The sequence below is a fragment of the Chelonus insularis genome, unplaced genomic scaffold (assembly GCF_013357705.1).
Source record: "Chelonus insularis isolate UGA/USDA-ARS -01 unplaced genomic scaffold, ASM1335770v1 contig_116_pilon, whole genome shotgun sequence".
Taxonomy (NCBI): domain Eukaryota; kingdom Metazoa; phylum Arthropoda; class Insecta; order Hymenoptera; family Braconidae; genus Chelonus; species Chelonus insularis.
The window spans coordinates 1,044,651-1,063,575 of NW_023276357.1; the positions used below are offsets into that span (position 1 = coordinate 1,044,651).

The following is an 18,925-nucleotide window of genomic DNA, read 5'->3' on the forward strand; positions in this document are numbered from 1 at the left end:
ATGACTTATAAATCCTGGTTATTTCTTCTATTATATTTTATATACTGTTATATATATACTACCCCTGTCATCACGATACTAATAAAATAAATCATATATAGGCAATGTACTCCAATACTCTCATGGTGCTTATACATGTTTACCTCAAGATATTAATTTACCATGTGTTTTTTGCTATGAAATGAAATAAAACAAATTCAATAGTATGGATGGCTTATTCAGAATATATTGATAATGCTGATGGTTATTCAATAGCAACTTACAAGGAAAGTGATTTGACGTATAAAAAATAATCCAATATTCAAACCATATATTCAGTTTATGGAATTTTTCAGAAAACTTCTAATTAACAATAAAAAAACATAAACTCTTGAGAGAAATCAATTCGTATATGAATTGAACATTCGGAGTGAATTATGCTATTATTCTAAGAGCTTATTAAAATTAGTATTAAACGAACGAACAAACAAGTACTACACTCCTTAATAATGTAAACTTTACTTACTAAAAATATCTCTTTTTATTTTAATTATGAAGGTAAGAGGACCCACATCTAGAGAATTCGACTACTCTACTTTCACTAGGTGCCTAAGAGTCATCTTACGAACCAAAGACAACCTAAGTAATAAGTTTGTCTTTATCACAGCACTGCTTATGTTAAACAAATCATTACTTAGCTTTACTACATACTTAAAGAAATGAAAGACAAATAAGTCACTTAAAAATAGTCCTTACTCTTATCTGTTAATAATTGTACAAATTTAAAGCAATCAAACCACAAAGTTTATTTTCACAATATTATTCACTCTCCATCAAGCCTTATTAAACTAATTTATTTTCTATAAATATCTTCACAATGTTCGCATATCCGAACCGTGCTACAAAATGAAACGGTGATTCATCTGAAATATAAGAAAATGGACTATTTAAAAAATGAAAAGAAATAATTTAATAATGCTTTCTCATTACATCAACTCAACAGTACCCTTTAATCAAAAATGTCTTTATAAGAGTGCAAAACTTACCTTTAAAATTTCGGGCATAAAGACTTTCAGGCAAATTAGGTATAGTTAGTTGTTTCGACTGCATTTTTGTCTTCTCTTCATCGCTGATCGCTTTTGTAAGTGGAACAATCGCTTTATCATTGTTAAATCCACATGCATAATGTAGTGGAATACAACCTTGACTATCTCTAGCGTATGGATTTGCACCAGCGACGATAAGCTGTCTGACAATGTCAGATTGGCCTTTTTTTGCAGCCAAATGTAATACTGTCACCCCATAATTATTTTGTGTGTTTAGCAGAGATGCTGGCCAGGTTGCATCAACTAATGCCTCAACCAATTTATCATATATAGGTGTATGAAGCATGAATTTATGTAGTTGCCTGAAACAAATAGTCAACTATTAGCTACTAGTTTTTCAATATAGACTTTTCAGTTTAAATAATAATCATTTACAAATAATTTTTACTTACGTATTTCCGTCATAGTCCTGAACGTAGTATGATGAAAACCAACAATTCACAGGTGATTGATCTTTGACATCATATTCAGATTCTTTTACTTTTTGATCCATGTTACAGTTTGAATTTAAATGAAAAAGAACTAGTATAACTTTTTTGTCAGGGTGTGATTTCACTAAAGGATGATTCTAGACTGGACATTTCGTACATTACTTGTAATTATAAATGCAACGATTTCGTGAATGTTTTCCTGTTTCGACTGTAACAAACTACAAATTTCATATATGCAACGTATAATGAAATTAATATTTTTCAATGTGTATCGACTATTAAATTCTAATGTACACGATGATGACTGTTAAAGAATTTGAATTTTAATTACTTTGGCAATTACCTTATAGAAAAAAGCTAGAGAAAATTGGATTTTAAGGATCCCTAGAGATAAATAATCATATTGAAATTTTCTGAGCTTAAAGACAACTATGCAGCTTCTTATATCTTTTTTCATCGAAGCCATATTCAAAGAGACGAAAAACAAACACGTCACTTTAGATTTACTATAAACAAAAAATATGACGTAATTCGGTTTCTAATATGTTAATTTTAGATTATTTTTCACTGACCTGTAAGGAAAATAATACTATGGTATTTACTAGTTTCCTTATCCGGAACGTTGAATATACCGCTTCATAATTTTCCTTTTTATAAAGGATAACTTAATTAAAGCGTAAAACAATATATTACCTAAAACATTTTTTAACACAAACTTAATCAAATTAATTCATCCATGTCGTTACATTTTAATTACCTATAAATTTAACTTTCATGCTTTCTCCCTAAACCTAACAAAACAAGAATGCATCCTTATAAACATAACTAAAAGTATAATTATTTATACAATACTACTCACTCCCTATCAAGCTTTATCAAACTAATTTATTTTCTATAAATATCTTCACAATGTTCGCATATCCGAACCGTGCTACAAAATGAAATGGTGTTTCACCTGGAATATAAGAAAATGGACTATTTAAAAAATGAAAAGAAATAATTTAATAATGCTTTCATATTATATCAACTCAACAGTACCCTTTAATCAAAAATGTATTTATAAGAGTGCAAAACTTACCTTTAAAATTTCGGGTATAAAGACTTTTCTTCAAATTAGGTATAGTTAGTTGTTTCGACTGCATTTTTGTCTTCTCTTCATCGCTGATCGCTCTTGTAAGTGGAATAATCGCATCATCGTTGCCAAATCCACATGCATAATGTAGTGGAATACAACCTTGACTATCTCTTGCGTATGGATTTGCACCAGCGACGATAAGCTTTCTAATAATGTCTGATTGGTTTCCTATTGCAGCCAAATGCAATGCTGACATCCCATAATTATTTTGTGTGTTTAGCAGAGATGCTGGCCAGGTTGAATCTATCAATTTCTTAATATCATTGTCATATGTAGGTGAGCATATAATGAAATCATGTAGTTGCCTGAAATAAATAGTTAAATATTAGCTACTAATGTTAAAATATTTATGGCCAACGAAATTACTCATACAACAGTTAAACAATAATCTTTCTTTCCCATCAATGTTTCAATGTAGATTTTTTTTGTAGTAATTAAGTAATGGTTATTTACAAATAATGTTTACTCACGTATTTCCGTCATAGTCCTGGACATAGTACTTTAAATACCAAAAAGAATTTCTCAATGTTTCAGCAGTGGTACAATGTTTCAATTTTTTTATTCTTGAATTCATTTTACACTTTTTTTTAAATAATAAAGAACAAGAATAACTTTTATTATTCAGGATGCGATTGTACTGAAGGGCTACTTCTGACTAACTATGTCGACGGTTGCTCACAATTATAAGTATCTTGAATGTTTTCCTGTTTGTACTACAATAGGCTACAAGTATTACATTTTTATCGTATGGCTCAATTAATAATATATAGTTGCTGTATTTAGAGATTATCGTAAGGAATGAAGCCCAAGAAAGTTGGACTTTAAAGATCCTTCAAATAAAAAAGTTTGCCTGGTTTCGCTATAATATAGGTTCTAAATGTGTAAAAAACATTACTTTCCAGGTCCTAATTAGATATTCGAAATATGTTAAAATAACACACTGATAATATGTTTAAAATTTAATTACCAAATACAAATTACATCTTTTAAGTATTTGTCAAGTTGACTAAATCTACTAAGAATACTGGTTTAAGTTTTTAAAAGTTAAAAAAGAGTAGCCTCCCATTTACTGCAACTACTTCAGTGATGAATCCCACGTCAGAGGAGCTTAACCGTTCTATTTTCACTAGGTATACATGAGTCATCTTGCTCACCACAAACTCTATAAAAGAATAAGTTTATGTCTATAATATTGTTACATTTGTTGGATAAATAGGCATTTAAAATTGCTACTTACTCTATCAATTCTATTGAACCGTCTTCCCTTTCATCTTCTTTTATAACAACAGTTTGTTCTAAGCTCCCTCCATTTCTTTGCCTTGGGAAAATACACAACACTTGTTAGATAGTTATTGGCTACTAAAGTACAAAGTATCATGAATAGGCTACATTCCTTTCACAGTCTGTCATGAAACTCAGATATTTATTTTTGTGATGTTAGACTTTCTTTAGATTGAACCTAAAACAATTGGAGTAGCAATAAACAGAGAGAAAGAGAGAGAGAGAGAGAGAGTAATCCTGTATTTAAATAAAAAATTATAATAACTTACCTCCGCCAATCTGTAATTGTGTTGTACAGGACTAGCAAAGAAATTACACAGACCAGTATGGACACGACTATTTTTTCATTTTGTCCCGAGGATGCAAGGATTTTATAAATGTCTATCAATCTGTACCACTTTCCATAGTAGTCAAAAATATCATGAGCAACTTTCACGACCTTTGTTAGGAAGTCCATTGTGAACAAAGCTGGACTCTAAACTAACTAAGAGGGACATGCAAATTGCTAAGAAGCAAATTAGAGCCGGATGTTTATAATACTATTATTTAGATCAGCTTTCATTGCGTCAAGATCACATAAAGTTTAGATAAGCCATAAGATACTTCTATGAACTTGACTAGCTGTAATTGTTTTGGTATATCTAAGATGTTTCTTGACCTTCAGTAGTCCATTTCTTTTTCACTTATACTTTTGCTATTTAGTTCATAAATCCTTGCCCAACTGTTTCTCACCATTCTGAGTTATAAGATTTTTTTTAAAAATTAGTGTCAGTGAAAGTCAAACAGCTGATGTATTTGAGGGTAAATTGATACCTTTCTTTAAAGATGTTCATGAACCCTGGTATAAAAGCTCATGTCAATCATTGTAGATTCCTAACTCTATAATCAGCCATCAACACCTTTATTATTTACACAACATGAGATTATGGGTAGACAGTGACTGTGGGTGTCATCATCCTTCTAAGAAAAGCAATATAATTACGTTACTACATGTGTATAGCTGATATGAATACGAGAATCATAGATAACTACAACCATAGTTCGAAGTGTTCGATTCAAGGTTAATTGAAGATATGAATCCAGTACAGACTGTTGCTTTATTATTAACGTTCCTGACCTATATCATAAAAGAAGTTCAAGATCAAAAGAAGTGCATTATCTCTGAATATAAATTAGCACAATAATACTTAACCTTGAGTCAGCCAGACATAATTGCATCATCTTGTACTGAACATCGATTTTAGGTTTCTGAACTGTCTATTGTTATGCAGATGAACGGTTCCAGACTGGTATCGGGATTAATATGATAATTGAAACTCACGAGACTCCAAGGAAAACGCAGATAATGGTACCAAGTAAGCATATATGTAGATCCATGGTCTAGCATCGTGTTAAAGGGTTCTAAAAATTAGAAAGAGTCAAACAAAAATTATTTTTAAATGCAAATTAACTTTATATTTAAAATATGATCAGATTCTATATAAAGGCAATAATAATTCACTCTTAAAATAATTACAATATAAGATAACAGCCATGTGATGAACTTAAGGGTACATACGCTTTCCCTTTCACTATATATTATTTTTACTATGAGAGTATGAGAAGCTTATTTCGTCATGTTAAACTTGTTGAACCTTCCACATATGCACGGCAAAAATATCTACAAAGGACAACAGAGTTACCTCAAAACACGTATTTTCCACTGCTGCTTTTTATTACGTGCTTTGAGTACCGATTGTTCATTCCTCAATATAAAATGTACCATAAAGGAATAAAATAGAATAATATAACTATGTACACTTAACTAAGTTATTCACAATAATATAACAAGTATGTTGTAACAATGCCAGGAAAATAGTTTTAGATAAGCTAATTACTTTGTTATGCATAAAACTTTCCTGTTTTGATGATGTACATAAAAAATAATAACTAATTAGTACAAATATAAGCTTATCCAAAATGTCTCAAATAGTCCAAAGCTAACTAAAATGGTATAAAGAATCATTATCACAAATAAGTATTACTCTTCCTGATAAAATTGAATCATGTCCGACCATAATTTACTTTTAATTGTGATAACAATAAATTAAGATCGAAAACAAAGTTCGGTTTTTCATTAAAATTATTATCTTAATTTTAGTAATAATATCCAAGCAGTGTTGAAGATTTAAAATCAAGCTTCTACAATCTTTGAACTAGATGAGACTTAATAGCAATTTATACAACTAACATACAGTACTATCATACGTAAAACACACTTACGATTATAATTGTATTTAAAACTAATCAACACATTTTTAGAGATCCTGGAAAACTATGTGACATCATCTGGGAATTTCAAACCGTGGAATTCATCACAATCTGAGTAAGTATTTTATTGAACAGATAATTTAACATTTTTTTAAATTTAGGTGTTTATTGTAACTACTCTCTATAACTTCATAAAATAAAAAACAAGTAAAAATAAAACTATGGCTAGAGTTCCGATTAGGGGACATATCCACAAATACATAAATTATGCAGGTCTATGCTAAAATAGTCATGTTAGACGAATACTGATACGATTAGAGATGAGAATATAGAGTAGCCAGCACGGAACTAGAAGGTTTGGGTTCGAGTCCTGGTCTCGACACAATATGTTTTTCACTAAGAATCGACCTGGGCTAATTATGGAGTCGTTTATATGTTTTAAAAAATTGAAAAAGTGGTGATAACCCCTAATTGGGACTTCATATTAAATTATAAACATATAAAAATAATCAGACCTTGTTTCTCTCCAAGAACAATATGATATAGTTCTGATATTTTTATGTTTATTACTAAAAATAGAACACACAAAATTATACTCTTAACGCTAGAACAAAAAACTTAATAATGAATTGCGTATTGCAAATCTAGATTTTTAAAAGTGTCATAACTGAATAGGCAGAGTCATAATAACACAGTTTAAATACATTATAATATCGATAACACACTTTTGAAATTCGAGATTAGCAGTGTAAAGAGACCTTGAAACATTGTGTTACTAACATGCATGGAACGATAATGCATTTTGATAAACTATACAATAAGAGGTCATGAAATAACATGATATATTATTACTCACTGTCAGATGAAGACTGTGGATACATTCTATCTATTGGCAACTTTAAAATTGTGATGAACGCCTTATCAAGCTCCATCTGTTCTAAAGGTTTCATTAACTCTGGATAACAGTACTCAAACCGCGTATTTCCATCTGGGTTTGCTTGATAATAGTTTAAGATAAATTTTGTTATGTCTTTATAACCTCTGCGAATAGCAACGTAAAGTGGTCGATGCCCATCTCTGTAGTTGATTGTATTAATTTTTGCGCCTAAATTGACCAGTTGCTTCACAATATTTAGAAGTCCGTTCTCTGTTGCTACGAACAAAGGCGTTTCACCTGGAATATAAAAAAAAATAAACTAAGTCATGTTTTCTCATCATTAGATATATTGCATATTATTTTTTAACTAGTAAAATGTCTTTACAAAAATAAAATACTCACCGTTATGATTCCGCTCATGAATACTTTTAGATAAATCAGGTATTATCAATTTCTTGCAATTCATCTTCGTTATCTCCAGGGGTTTAAAATCATTCGTAAGTGCGTTGATCATGTCAATATTATTTTTCTTACATGCACAGTGCAATGGAGTACGACCCCAGTTATCTTTACTCATCGGATTGGCACCGTTAATGAGAAGGTATCTGACCATGTCAGGTTGATTATTTATCACAGCCAAATGCAGAGCCGTCATTCCATCATTGTTTCCTATGTTTAAGAGAGATACTGGCCAGGTTTCATCGATCAGTCGCTGAGCACAATCAGTATATGTAGGTAAATGAGCCATCAATACATGTAGTTGTCTAAAACAAACAATAAACTTTTAGTTACTTGTATTAACACTAAAATGAATTAAAAAATCACCATTTTATAATTATTTAATTTTCTTCCTACTCTTCTTTTCATAAATTATTGAAAATAAAAAAAGTCCGTAAACATGTGGAAAAAAAATATTTACAAATAACATCTACTTACGTGTCACCATCAGCGTCTTGATTATAAAATTGTAAATACCAAAAAGAACGTTCGTATAACTTAGGTTGTTCTGTTTGAGTCCCATTAGTGGCAACAGCTTTGCTAGCACCCTCCAATTTCACTCCCTTTGAACTCATTTTAAAGAATTTAATTTTTTCTGGATAGTTCCGAATCACTCGGGGAACGAATTGCGACTGGGCAATCTTGGGAACTGCTCTACAATCAACACAACTGAATATAAATTATTCCATATCTGGGATTTTATTTTACCGATATAACTGTCAACAGTTCATAGTTTGAAGATAACCTCTCACAAATATATGCAGGATTGGGTTCATTAGGAGATTTTTCATTCCAATTGGGTTTTCCTAACATTGTGTTTTCCTTACTACTGATATGATAATGTATAGTTATTTTACATACAGCCATAATTGTGTTTTGCTCTTTATGCACTATTATTTTTGTTATTGTAACAAATTATGATATATGGATTAAGCATAATGCTAGGCCGAAAATAAACATACATCAGTCTTCTGTTTCAGGACCTGGGAAGGCTATAGGCTTCCCGAAGCCGTGATGTGTTTTTTATAAAACGGTGTGGCCGAAAATTGGAGTATCAATATCTCGAAAACTAAACGAGATATTAAAAAATTTTATTCTTCATTTTTTACTAAGGGGTCCCAACACATGAATGACGTGATACACATGTATATATACAACATACGAATTGTACTTGTGCCGAATTCAAGTAAACGTACGTATCAATCTCGCATATGATTAATAGAAAACTCTGTAGATGCATGTTAGATACGACATTAATATAAACGCAACGTTTAATGCGTACTAGTGTGAAAGGCCCTAATTTATATATTTTATACATTTGTTCGTTTTATTAAAGAGCATATCAAAGTCATACGAGATTACAAAGTAACCTAAAATAATATTATGTTTTCGATAAAAAAAAACGTACGAGTTTTTTAAATAAAACAATCCTATTACAAATGGACATAAAATTACCAAAAATAGCTTCAGACGTCCTTGAAATAAATCATGAAAGATGGCTTTGAAAAAACCATGCTTTAAGGCGCCTCGAGCGGAAAAATATAGGTATATAAAAGTATATGGACCTTTGCACACTAGTTTTAGGCAATTAAATAGATAAAATAATGAAATACCTACAGAAAAAGATTCGCGCAACAACAATCTAAAATATGTTTTATTAACAGTGTGACCATGCATGATCATCAGGACTGGCTATCGGGGCACTTCAGTGTTTATTGGTTATTGATAGAGATGTTACCGGACAAAAATGTAACTCGACAGAGATTGAGCGAACCCTAAAGGAGTAATGATGACTCAACCGGATACAACTCTATCGTAACAATTGTATTGATACAACTCTATCAGAGACAACAATGTTATTTACAAATAGTGACGATTGTTTAGTGAATTTAATTCTTTTCTCGGTGATGAAAGTGATGTATTCAGTGGATTAATTTTTTGTATTTTTTCTTACGGAATGGCTCAATTTTTCATTTAAGGTAAGTTGAACTTTCTACTCAGACATAGTATAGAAATTGTTGTGTATATATATAGAGAGAGAGAGAGAGAAAACAATGAGACCATTTCAGGGGTCATAACAAAAGAAGAATAAATGAGTGCACATGATTGAAGAGTGTATATTATTTTAATTATCATATTTTCTAAACTGTATCCCATATCTTATGTCTCGCTTATTATAATAATCAATCATTTATTCTATCGCACACTTTTTCTACATAATACAATGAATTTGCTTGGTATTCATTTTTTATTTTAAAATTTGATCCATTTTTATGAATATGGCATAAAAGAAGTATGTTCAATTGATAGTAAATCGACCTCTGACAATATTTAATCTTATCATACTTCAAAATAAATAAAACTAAAAATGCCTAAAATTCGAGATAAGGTGTAACATAGTAAAAAAAGTATATGTTCAATTGATAGTAAATCGACCTCTGACAATATTTAATCTTATCATACTTAATTATGAACAAAACTAAAAATGCTTCAAATTTGAAGTAAGATTTTATTAATATGACAAAATGCTAATTAATGTTAATTAATTATGATCACGGTCACAAGTATAAAACTTTTTCATTTTTTCAGATGCAAAATTCAAAAAAGAGTCATTCATAATTCATTTTTTAATTGGACTATGGTTCTATAACTATAAAACGGCAACCATTGGAAAGTATGAATCTTTTTTAAATTATACCTTGAATTATGGCATAGTTGACCGTAAGAATTAAAAATCTAATAACTGATTTACGATATTCAACCGAAAACTGTAGCCGCTGAATTTAGAAATGCATGTCTTTAAAATAAACTCGTATTTTTGTACAAGTTGGATTAGATGAAGGATGCAAACTCTTAGTAAGACTTCAACCAGTACTGTTGTAGGCATCTAACTCTAGCATAATATCGATAATAATAAATTTAATGGCGTGTGGATGGCTTCTTCAGAATATATTGACAATATTAACGGTAACTTACAAGGAAAATGATTTGACGTCCAACTTCTAACCGAAAATGAAAAAACATCTACTCTAATGATATCTAAGAAATCAAGAAGATATGATATTGATCATTCGGAATGGATAATGCTATTATGGTAAGAACTTATTTGGATTAGTATCAAACAAAAGAACAAATAGTTGCTTAACTTTGTGACTTAACTATTAATGCATAGTTAAAAGTTAGTATATCAAAAGACCTACTACTTAAATTTTAAAAAATTGAAAAAGAGTAGCTTTTCATTTATTACAACGGCTTCAGTGATGAACCCCATTTCAGAAGAGCTTGAAGCTATTTCTGTTTTTGAATAAAAAATTTACTGATTTACCTTCGCCAATCTGTAGTTGTGTTGTAAAGGACTAGCAAAGAAATTACACAGACCAGCACGACCACGACTATTGTTTCATTTTGTCCCGAGGATGCAAGGATTTTATAAATAAGTAACTTATTCATACAAGTAAATAATTACACATAATTGAAAAATATGTAATACTTTAATTACTATATGTTATAAACTTATTCTATTTCGCCTTATGAACTATCGATATCAATTATACTACGGATGTAGGTTAATGATATTATTCTATTCGATATACTTAAATATACCCGTTTCAGAACTAGTAAAATTCACTGTAAACTTACATTAACAATTAAGAAAGACACATAATACTAGTAAGACATGGTTACTCTTTATTTCTATGAATTAAAAACGAACTAACAACTACTACAGAAGCTTTAAAAATACTTTGAAGGCTGCAATTATTTGTTTGGATCCTGAATGTGCTAAGACTAGCAAGTAGGATTTTTAGCTCTGCATGGAAAAATGTGAGTGTCATACAAAATTTAAGTGACAACGATTAGAGCTGGGTAAGCTTAAAAACAAGCCCTGTCTAGTGCTGCTGTATCTAGTATGACAGGATATATAATGCTTTGCAGAATTTGAAGTGAAATTTTATGGCGAACAAAATACTTATCTAATGTAAATTAATCATAATCAAGGTGTTAAATATAAGAGCTTTTTGGATTTTTTTGATGAATAAAGAATAAAAATCTTATGATGAGCTTACACTATCAGATAAAAAGTAGGTGAGATCATTGTTGGAGATCTAGAACACAGCTAAAAAAACATACAAAGGATTTCAACAAGGATCTGCAGTTTCTTTCACTTATTCTTATGAAAATCATAAATACATGCTTTGCTTCTAATAGTACAAAGTTGCCCAACGTTGGTCTAGAGACCGAGGATTTGCCAGTACTTGGAACAATTACGTACGTCATTCTGAAATACAATGGTTGATTAATTCATTCATTAATTCATATTTTGTTGTAGCAAAAAGATGTAAAATGGAAAAATTGTGTATTTTTGAAAATTTTTTTTAATACAGTTTTCGTTTTTTTTTCTAAATTTTTCAGAATCACAATTCTTGAAATATAAAAAATGATATCACTATAACTTAAACATATCAATATAAAAATCACCATTCTAGTATTTGGTTACATGCACTCATGTATTCAAATCAGTCCTAGAATACAAAACAATAATTTTCGATAGATCTTTCAGATAAATTGATGATATAAAAAATGACGAAAAAAATACAGAGTATAAAATAATGTAAACCTTAAAACAAGACGCTTAGGAACCAATATTGTTATGTTAAAAAACTTTATACATATTTAGGTCATCATCAAAATCCATTTGATTTCTATGAAATTAGTCAGAAATTGCGTAAGAAACACTACTACTACTCCTAGTATTATTAGTATCGATTATGAAGTAGCTAAATAATTGTAGTTATTATAAAATCAGTATAAGTATTTTTTCATGGCATCGTATCACTTGTAAAGTATCACACCCACACTCACTCGCATTAATATGTATATATCGAGCTTTTCTTTTCGTTAATTATTCGTAATCGACATATGGTAAAGTTCTCAAAAGAATATATCTTTCAGTTATAATTATTTTGCTCAATGTTTGTTACTATAAAAAAAAATTAAATATATAAGCTTATCGCTTACGATAAATTGACAGGAAAAGCTTGAGATATATATGTGTATATATTTATATAAAATTAACTACGTCAGTCTGAAAAGTTTAATTCATTGATTAAAGCGGTATTGTACGTATCATAAATTACTACATCAAGATTACTTTTATTAAATATCGTTATGTTCAATGAAAATCATGTTTTGAATTAACATCACTACCGTATCATTTCCATGTATTTTTGTTTATGCTTGCTCAGCATTTCGGTCACTGTTACTAATTGCTTTATTGTCGGCTGAAAAAGAAAATGACATTTTTTTAAGTCAATCAAAAACTTATTTTATTTTAAATAAATCACTTTCAGCAAGTGAACATGTTTAAGGTAAAAACCTACAAATTTCATATTAGCACTTACTTGAGTTTTCGAAAGAACTTGGAGCTCACGTAAATGAGAAACACAAATATGATGTAATGTCGCTAAATCTCTCGCTGTGTCTGATGAATTTTTATTTCTAATGTCTGCACTTTCAGGCTCTGGTTTTTCTGTGACATTCTGTTGAATGAATTATTATATTGATAATTAAATTATAAGTAACAGATACATAGAAATAAATTTATGTAAAAGAGATTCAAAAGATTCAATTACCGATAACTGATCGAGAAATACAACCATTCTCTCTTTGTTTTTTAGTATAAAAGGATTTACAACTTCCATATATGGCTCTTTGCCTCCGAATTCAACTAAGTTGGCTAAATTTTGCAGACATTTAGCTACCATAACTAGCGATCTAGAAATAATTGAAACCAATTAATACTCAATTTGTGCATCAAGTAGAAACAAAAACTTTACAAACTTTAGCGATTTAGTAAATTTGAATTTTATGCTAATCTTGGGTTTAAAATATTATAATATTATTAGAATTTAAATTATTTATACCTTGCTGCGGCAGGTGGTGGTGGTTCAGCAATTAAATTAAATGATCGAGGATTTAAAATAGCTGGGCATAATAAACGTAAAAAGATGAACCCACTTACAACTCGGGTTCTTACAAGTCTTTCATGAGGCCATTTAGTAACTACTGCTTTTTGTAAGCATCCACAGATGTACCTTAAAGTTTTAGGACATGCATCAGGGCTCGTAAAAATACTCAGTGTTATCTCGTCCAAAATCTAAACAGAATCGAAAAAATAATTCAAAGAATCAATACACAATATAAGAAGATTGATGCTTCAAAAGTTAACTTACTTGTAATAAAAATTCAGCATTATTACAAGCATCATCTGGTGAATCCATTTTCGTTGGATTTAATTCACAACTTTGTTTGCTTTCAATTATTTTAATAATAGTATCACGTAATGCAGCTTTTAAAAAAGGTGTACAAATTGATTTCATGTAAAGATCCATCAAAGTTGTAGTAAGACTAGCTGCTCTGAATAATGTTGGGGTTTCATCTTCTTTATCAACCTAAATTAAAAAAAAATTATCAATAGAAACAAATAATTGACTTTAAAAAAAAATATTTTTAATACTTCAGCTTGATTTAATGAACGTAATAAATCAGCTTCTTTTCGTTCATGTCTGAATATTCTAAGAAGACTATTGGCTAATGGTATTCTATCCAAATGGCACACATCTGCTAAAGCACGAACAACGTGCAGCTCTGGGTTTAACAATAATTCTTGCAACGGGCTATACTCTTCAGGAGGCATAGCCAAATCATGTCGATATCTGTGTGGTAAAAATAATTAAATTACCAACTTTTTAGGTAATAACAGTTAAAAGTTTTTTTGAACAAACAATATTATGTTTTCTTTGCAATAAATTAAATATTTAACAATTATTAACAGTTTATTGTCTTTATATATTACTTTCTTCAAATGTAAGTTATTCAAACAATTCATTTGGAATTTATACCGTATACGAAGTCGTAATGCTCCCCATTCTCCAATGGGTGTAATTCCAGATAACGGATACCAATCATCCATTTCCTCACCATTTACTAGATTAGTTAATTCTATTGATAGTTCTGCAACTTCAGTATCCTTACTTCGTTTTCCTTTATTATAAAGGGTGAGGGAGAATGACATGACATCAGGAGGCACATCCCTATTCATAGAAATAATTACATACTTAAGTGAATGGTTAATTTTTTAGGGCTATACATTAAATATTAAATTAAAATTTGAAACTAAATTTATCAATTCTTATTTTGAATTGATATGAATCATGAACTATTAAAATTATACGTACTCTAAAATAAATTCTTCATCCCAAAGTGGATGTAAACCAGTTTTAACTTTCGTTCGAGCTACTTTAACATTATTAAGCGCAACTATGATGAAAGGATTTGGTACTAATTTGTAAGGGAGCCTGTGTGCATCCAAAATATGAAGATGTAAAGATCGTAGTTCACGTAAACGTGCAACTTTTGGTGCTCGAGTTAATTGTGATACACATAGAGGCTTCAAAGTATTAATCCATTCTTGAGCATGTTCAGAATTAGATGCAGCTAAATATGTCACAGTGGCTAAACAAGGAAGAGCACGTTCAACTAATTGAAAACAATGTGGTCTGTCAAATACACTCTCATGAACCTGTATGAATAAACAACGAATAAATAGTGATTATATCTAATTTTTTATTAGTGATAAAAATTGATATCTCATAAATGTTATGTACCTGATAAAGATAAGCACAGCTTAAATCGATGAGCCCTTTGGGTTTCGTTCGTTTTGGATTATCATATAAGTATAAATGAGTGTCAGTTCCGTCAACAAGAAGTACAAAATACAAGGCTTTCCATTTTTTATTTTTCTCCGATTTTTTTTCTAAATAGCCTTGCATTTTAATGCCTTTATTCTTCTTAGCTCCTGACTGTTCGCGACATTCTCTTAAAGTTGCATAAATTTTTTCTGCATGTTGCACTTCTCTATTGACTCGTACACTTCCATCTGGTTCAGTTACCATCGCTTGAACCAATGTATGGCCTTCCACGATTTGTTCTTTTCTGTACCGATTAATAACTGCATCAAGACATTCAAAAGTTCTACCACCCATGAGATATCTTACGCCTTTTTTTTGAATTCTGAACCGTTGTATTTGATTATTAATGTGAAAAAATAATGAATAATCTCCCGGACTATTATCTGATGGTCTGACCTGAAGATTTTTAAGTTAAAAATTCATTTGCAATCTTCATATGATAAGTATTTTTAGTAAATAATAATTTAAAATACTTACTAAGAAGCTTCCTGGTCCTGCTTTTACCAGCATATCAACTGCCTCACATTTAGTTACATTAGGATGAAACCATGAAAATACTGTATTTGGATCGATAGAATCATCCAGATCTTCAACTAATTCACGGAATATCAAGCCTTGTTCACCCGTTCTATGGGCAGTAACCCACAACCAACCATCTCCCATGTCATTATGAACAAAAAATATGTCACCTTTTTGAAAACTTAATTCATCGGTATCTGGCATTTTTGTATATGGCAAAATAGCGACTATTCGTTTTTTATCATTTACAGGCTCTGGAGGTGGTGTTGGATGCATAAGCCGTTCCCTCTTTAATAAATCTGAACATCGAGTATAATATGCTACTAAATCAGATAAACTATTAAACTGACGACCGCCAATATAATAATCCCCACAAACAGCTGTAATTCTAAAGTGATTAATGCCAGTTCGTCCCAAATAAGATAAAACATAACTTCCGGGTTTTCTGTCACTCTCTCTGACCAAATAACTACCCATTTTGCTCGCATCCCATAGTCTCTCTTCAGCCGTAAATCGATCAAGTCGTCCATGATACCATCTGAAAATAACTAATAATAATTTGTGTACTATATTTACGTCAATTTCATGCCTAATAATCGAGTAAAGATCATACTGATTTTCTGGAGGTGCAGTTAATAACGTTGCATTAGCACTATCTTGTTCTTCAGCATCATGAGGATCATCTGGTATATTTTCGAGAAATGGATCGAATTCATTCTCTACATTCAATAATTCATTGAGTGTACCGTCTTCGCTGCCAGTACTAGGAGATCCTCCTTTTACAGAATGTTCAATCTGGAATAAAATGTTTCAGTGGAAAAATAGTTGCCACATAAATTTATATCAAATAATAATAAAGTATTGAAGCAGACAGAACATTTTATTTTAATAATGATAACTATTATAAAAATATTTATGTTTGAATTTTTCTTATTAAATTTTTATTTATATAATAACAAAAATTGTTTAATACAATCATTTTAAAGTTTCTTTTATTATAATCACTGAAAAGTATACAGTTGTACAAAATTATTTAGTTATAATAATTTTTTAACTAACAACTTTATAAAAAAGAAATACGAAGAAAAAAAAAAGGTCGTTGAATTATCATTATTAAGAATACTGGTTGCAAACTAAGCAAAGGAATGGTGGAACTTCAATCTAATTAGACAAAGTCAGGTTGAAAAGTTGACTCAATCCAAATAAATTGGATGTAATATAATAAAAATTTCTGGCAAAAGTTTAGCCAATTCAATCTGGATGATTAAACCTAATTATAAATAGAGTCAAGTTCTTCTATTAATATAACTATTCAAAGAAATTGTTCGGTAGATTAAATGGTAAAATTTGTTATTTAAATTTTTTAATTACTCAATCATTAATTACAAATAAAAATATCAAAAAACTTTAGATATTATTTATTTTAAATAAGAAACTAACAATCGTCAACTACTACACTCTGTAGAGATAAAACATTGAATTTATTATCCATTTTTAAATAATTAAAAAATTAATTATAATTTCTTGATTTCATATTATTTCTGCTATGAAGCATTTCTTGTATCGAAACAGTAATGAGAAATAATATAATTTTTTTTCTTTAAATATAATATATTAATCTCAAATGTAATCGATGATTCATAATAAACACAATGCTTTTTTATAATGCTGCTCATGAGTAATTAACATGATAAATTTAAATAGTGATAATTATGTACATGAAAATATCAGCTTATTCAGAATTTTCTTTATTTAAATATATTGTGATTGAATTGAATATAATGAAATAAAAATATAATTTCAATTAAATTAAATTGGATGTAGGTTATTGTAACAAACTACAACAGCAAATTCGATTAAGCCTAATTAAATGATGTTGGATTCAAAATATGATTTGCTTATATGTTCTTTCGAATCTTGTGAATTTTTTATGAAATAAAAAATCCACTTCCAGTAAAATTTTTATCGTAGTAAAAAATAAATTATCTATCATTTAACTTTTTATTTGATCAATGAAATTATAAATAAATATTCTACACTAGTAGTTTACCTTATTACTGGATATACTAGGACCTCCACGAACAAATTCTGCCATTTTGTAAATTTTTATTCACTTTGCAAGATATTACGAACAAAACGTATGAATATTTCAATTTTCACAAAACTCTAAAAAACAAAATCATTCAACCACCAGTATTCATTTTCAATTTAGTAAAAAAAAAGCCTTATAATTTATTATAAGAACAGATATATTGACGTTTTTCAACATCCATTATGTTTTCTTTTGCTTTAGAATCTACCCATGTTCAAACACGCATGTAAGTTAGTACACTAAATTCCAATGAAAATACAAAAATTGAAGATGAGAATTTTGCGGTCACTTTACGTTATCTGTCTCGAATACAGCTGCGATGACATATCTATAAAAATTTAACCACAATCAGATGAAACAGATACTGTACATGTTAGTGTATGTATTTTTTAATTTTTCAATAAACATTTTAGAAAATTGTATTTACAAATAAAAGAAAAAAAAATAATAAAATGACAAAAGTAAAGGATATTTATAAAAAGTATTATTCGAATTATTGATGGATAAATGATAATTGTACACGCTTGAATGACGTTAATTGATACCTAATTAGCTAACGTAGGCGAATTCACATCCAGTACGAAATTTTCAGACTTGGAAATAGCTCACCCTCGACAGTAATAAGTAAAAGTAAAAATTGACACTAATTGGCTGTAATTTTACTGTCAACTATCAGAGCTAAAGGCTGTGCTAAAGTTAGGAAGTCTCCCTGAGTTGAATTTACGCCCTCGCGTTATACGGTAGAAGGTCGAAGCTCGATGTCAACTGAAATTGGGTAGGTAACAGAGAAATCGTTCGGAAAATGATAATAAACAGAAATGCAAAAAAAAAGCATGAAGGAATCAAGAAATGAGAAAATTTCGGAATTATCAGTTCCAAGCGGGACAAAGCAAAAAATACACATGGCAAACTGTCAAAAAAAGTGCAACTTTTATTTGTTCTTAGAAATTTTGAGAGCGGAAGAATTTTTTTTCAATGGATTCCTGAGAGCAAGAGCTTTCCATTGATA

The 18,925-nt window shown here is 29.7% G+C and overlaps 2 protein-coding genes and 1 long non-coding RNA gene across 8 annotated transcripts; 1 reads left to right on the plus strand and 2 right to left on the minus strand.

Moving 5' to 3' along the window:
- Window positions 1-760: 760 nt before the first annotated feature.
- Window positions 761-8,230, minus strand: LOC118064049 (NF-kappa-B inhibitor cactus). Of its 5 annotated transcripts, none has more exons than XM_035078427.1 (9): window positions 7,996-8,230; window positions 7,462-7,823; window positions 7,039-7,356; window positions 5,125-5,333; window positions 4,746-5,049; window positions 4,202-4,668; window positions 3,889-4,110; window positions 3,122-3,813; window positions 2,745-2,956 (listed from the first exon to the last, which is right to left on the minus strand). In XM_035078427.1, exons 1-4 carry the CDS (start codon window positions 8,130-8,132, stop codon window positions 5,173-5,175), a joined length of 978 nt encoding a protein of 325 aa, XP_034934318.1. In that variant the 5' UTR covers window positions 8,133-8,230; the 3' UTR covers window positions 2,745-2,956; window positions 3,122-3,813; window positions 3,889-4,110; window positions 4,202-4,668; window positions 4,746-5,049; window positions 5,125-5,172. The 5 variants fall into 5 exon arrangements, with proteins under 5 accessions (XP_034934333.1, XP_034934318.1, XP_034934308.1 ...); XM_035078407.1 differs by lacking the exon at window positions 2,745-2,956 and having other exon boundaries at window positions 2,998-3,813; window positions 4,746-4,892; window positions 4,968-5,049; XM_035078417.1 differs by having other exon boundaries at window positions 2,745-3,813.
- Window positions 8,147-11,931, plus strand: LOC118064085 (uncharacterized). Its single transcript, XR_004690022.1, has 3 exons — window positions 8,147-8,749; window positions 9,222-9,536; window positions 10,147-11,931. It is a non-coding gene; the product is annotated as an uncharacterized lncRNA (long non-coding RNA).
- vap (RAS p21 protein activator vap) lies at window positions 11,919-18,598 on the minus strand. 2 transcript variants are annotated; one of them, XM_035078349.1, is made up of 13 exons: window positions 18,462-18,598; window positions 17,875-18,244; window positions 16,438-16,619; window positions 15,783-16,362; window positions 15,222-15,701; window positions 14,793-15,136; window positions 14,457-14,648; window positions 14,072-14,270; window positions 13,788-14,006; window positions 13,479-13,711; window positions 13,188-13,329; window positions 12,957-13,094; window positions 11,921-12,836 (listed from the first exon to the last, which is right to left on the minus strand). In XM_035078349.1, exons 2-13 carry the CDS (start codon window positions 17,917-17,919, stop codon window positions 12,759-12,761), a joined length of 2,832 nt encoding a protein of 943 aa, XP_034934240.1. In that variant the 5' UTR covers window positions 17,920-18,244; window positions 18,462-18,598; the 3' UTR covers window positions 11,921-12,758. The 2 variants fall into 2 exon arrangements, with proteins under 2 accessions (XP_034934251.1, XP_034934240.1); XM_035078360.1 differs by lacking the exons at window positions 17,875-18,244; window positions 18,462-18,598 and having other exon boundaries at window positions 11,919-12,836; window positions 15,783-16,372; window positions 16,438-16,578.
- Between the last annotated feature and the right edge of the window lie 327 nt (window positions 18,599-18,925).

Excerpts from the sequence above, each read along its gene's own strand:
- LOC118064049 (XM_035078427.1), bottom strand. The coding sequence starts at position 8,132 with ATGAGTTCAAAGGGAGTGAAATTGGAGGGTGCTAGCAAAGCTGTTGCC. Across the intron at positions 7,357-7,461 it reads TCATGAGCGGAATCATAACG|GTGAAACGCCTTTGTTCGTA; the intron begins GTGAGTATTTTA and ends TTTATATTCCAG. Across the intron at positions 5,334-7,038 it reads TCCACAGTCTTCATCTGACA|AACCCTTTAACACGATGCTA; the intron begins GTGAGTAATAAT and ends TCTAATTTTTAG.
- vap (XM_035078349.1), bottom strand. The coding sequence starts at position 17,919 with ATGGCAGAATTTGTTCGTGGAGGTCCTAGTATATCCAGTAATAAG. Across the intron at positions 15,702-15,782 it reads CAGGACCAGGAAGCTTCTTA|GTCAGACCATCAGATAATAG; the intron begins GTAAGTATTTTA and ends AAAAATCTTCAG. Across the intron at positions 12,837-12,956 it reads AAGTTCTTTCGAAAACTCAA|CCGACAATAAAGCAATTAGT; the intron begins GTAAGTGCTAAT and ends TTTCTTTTTCAG.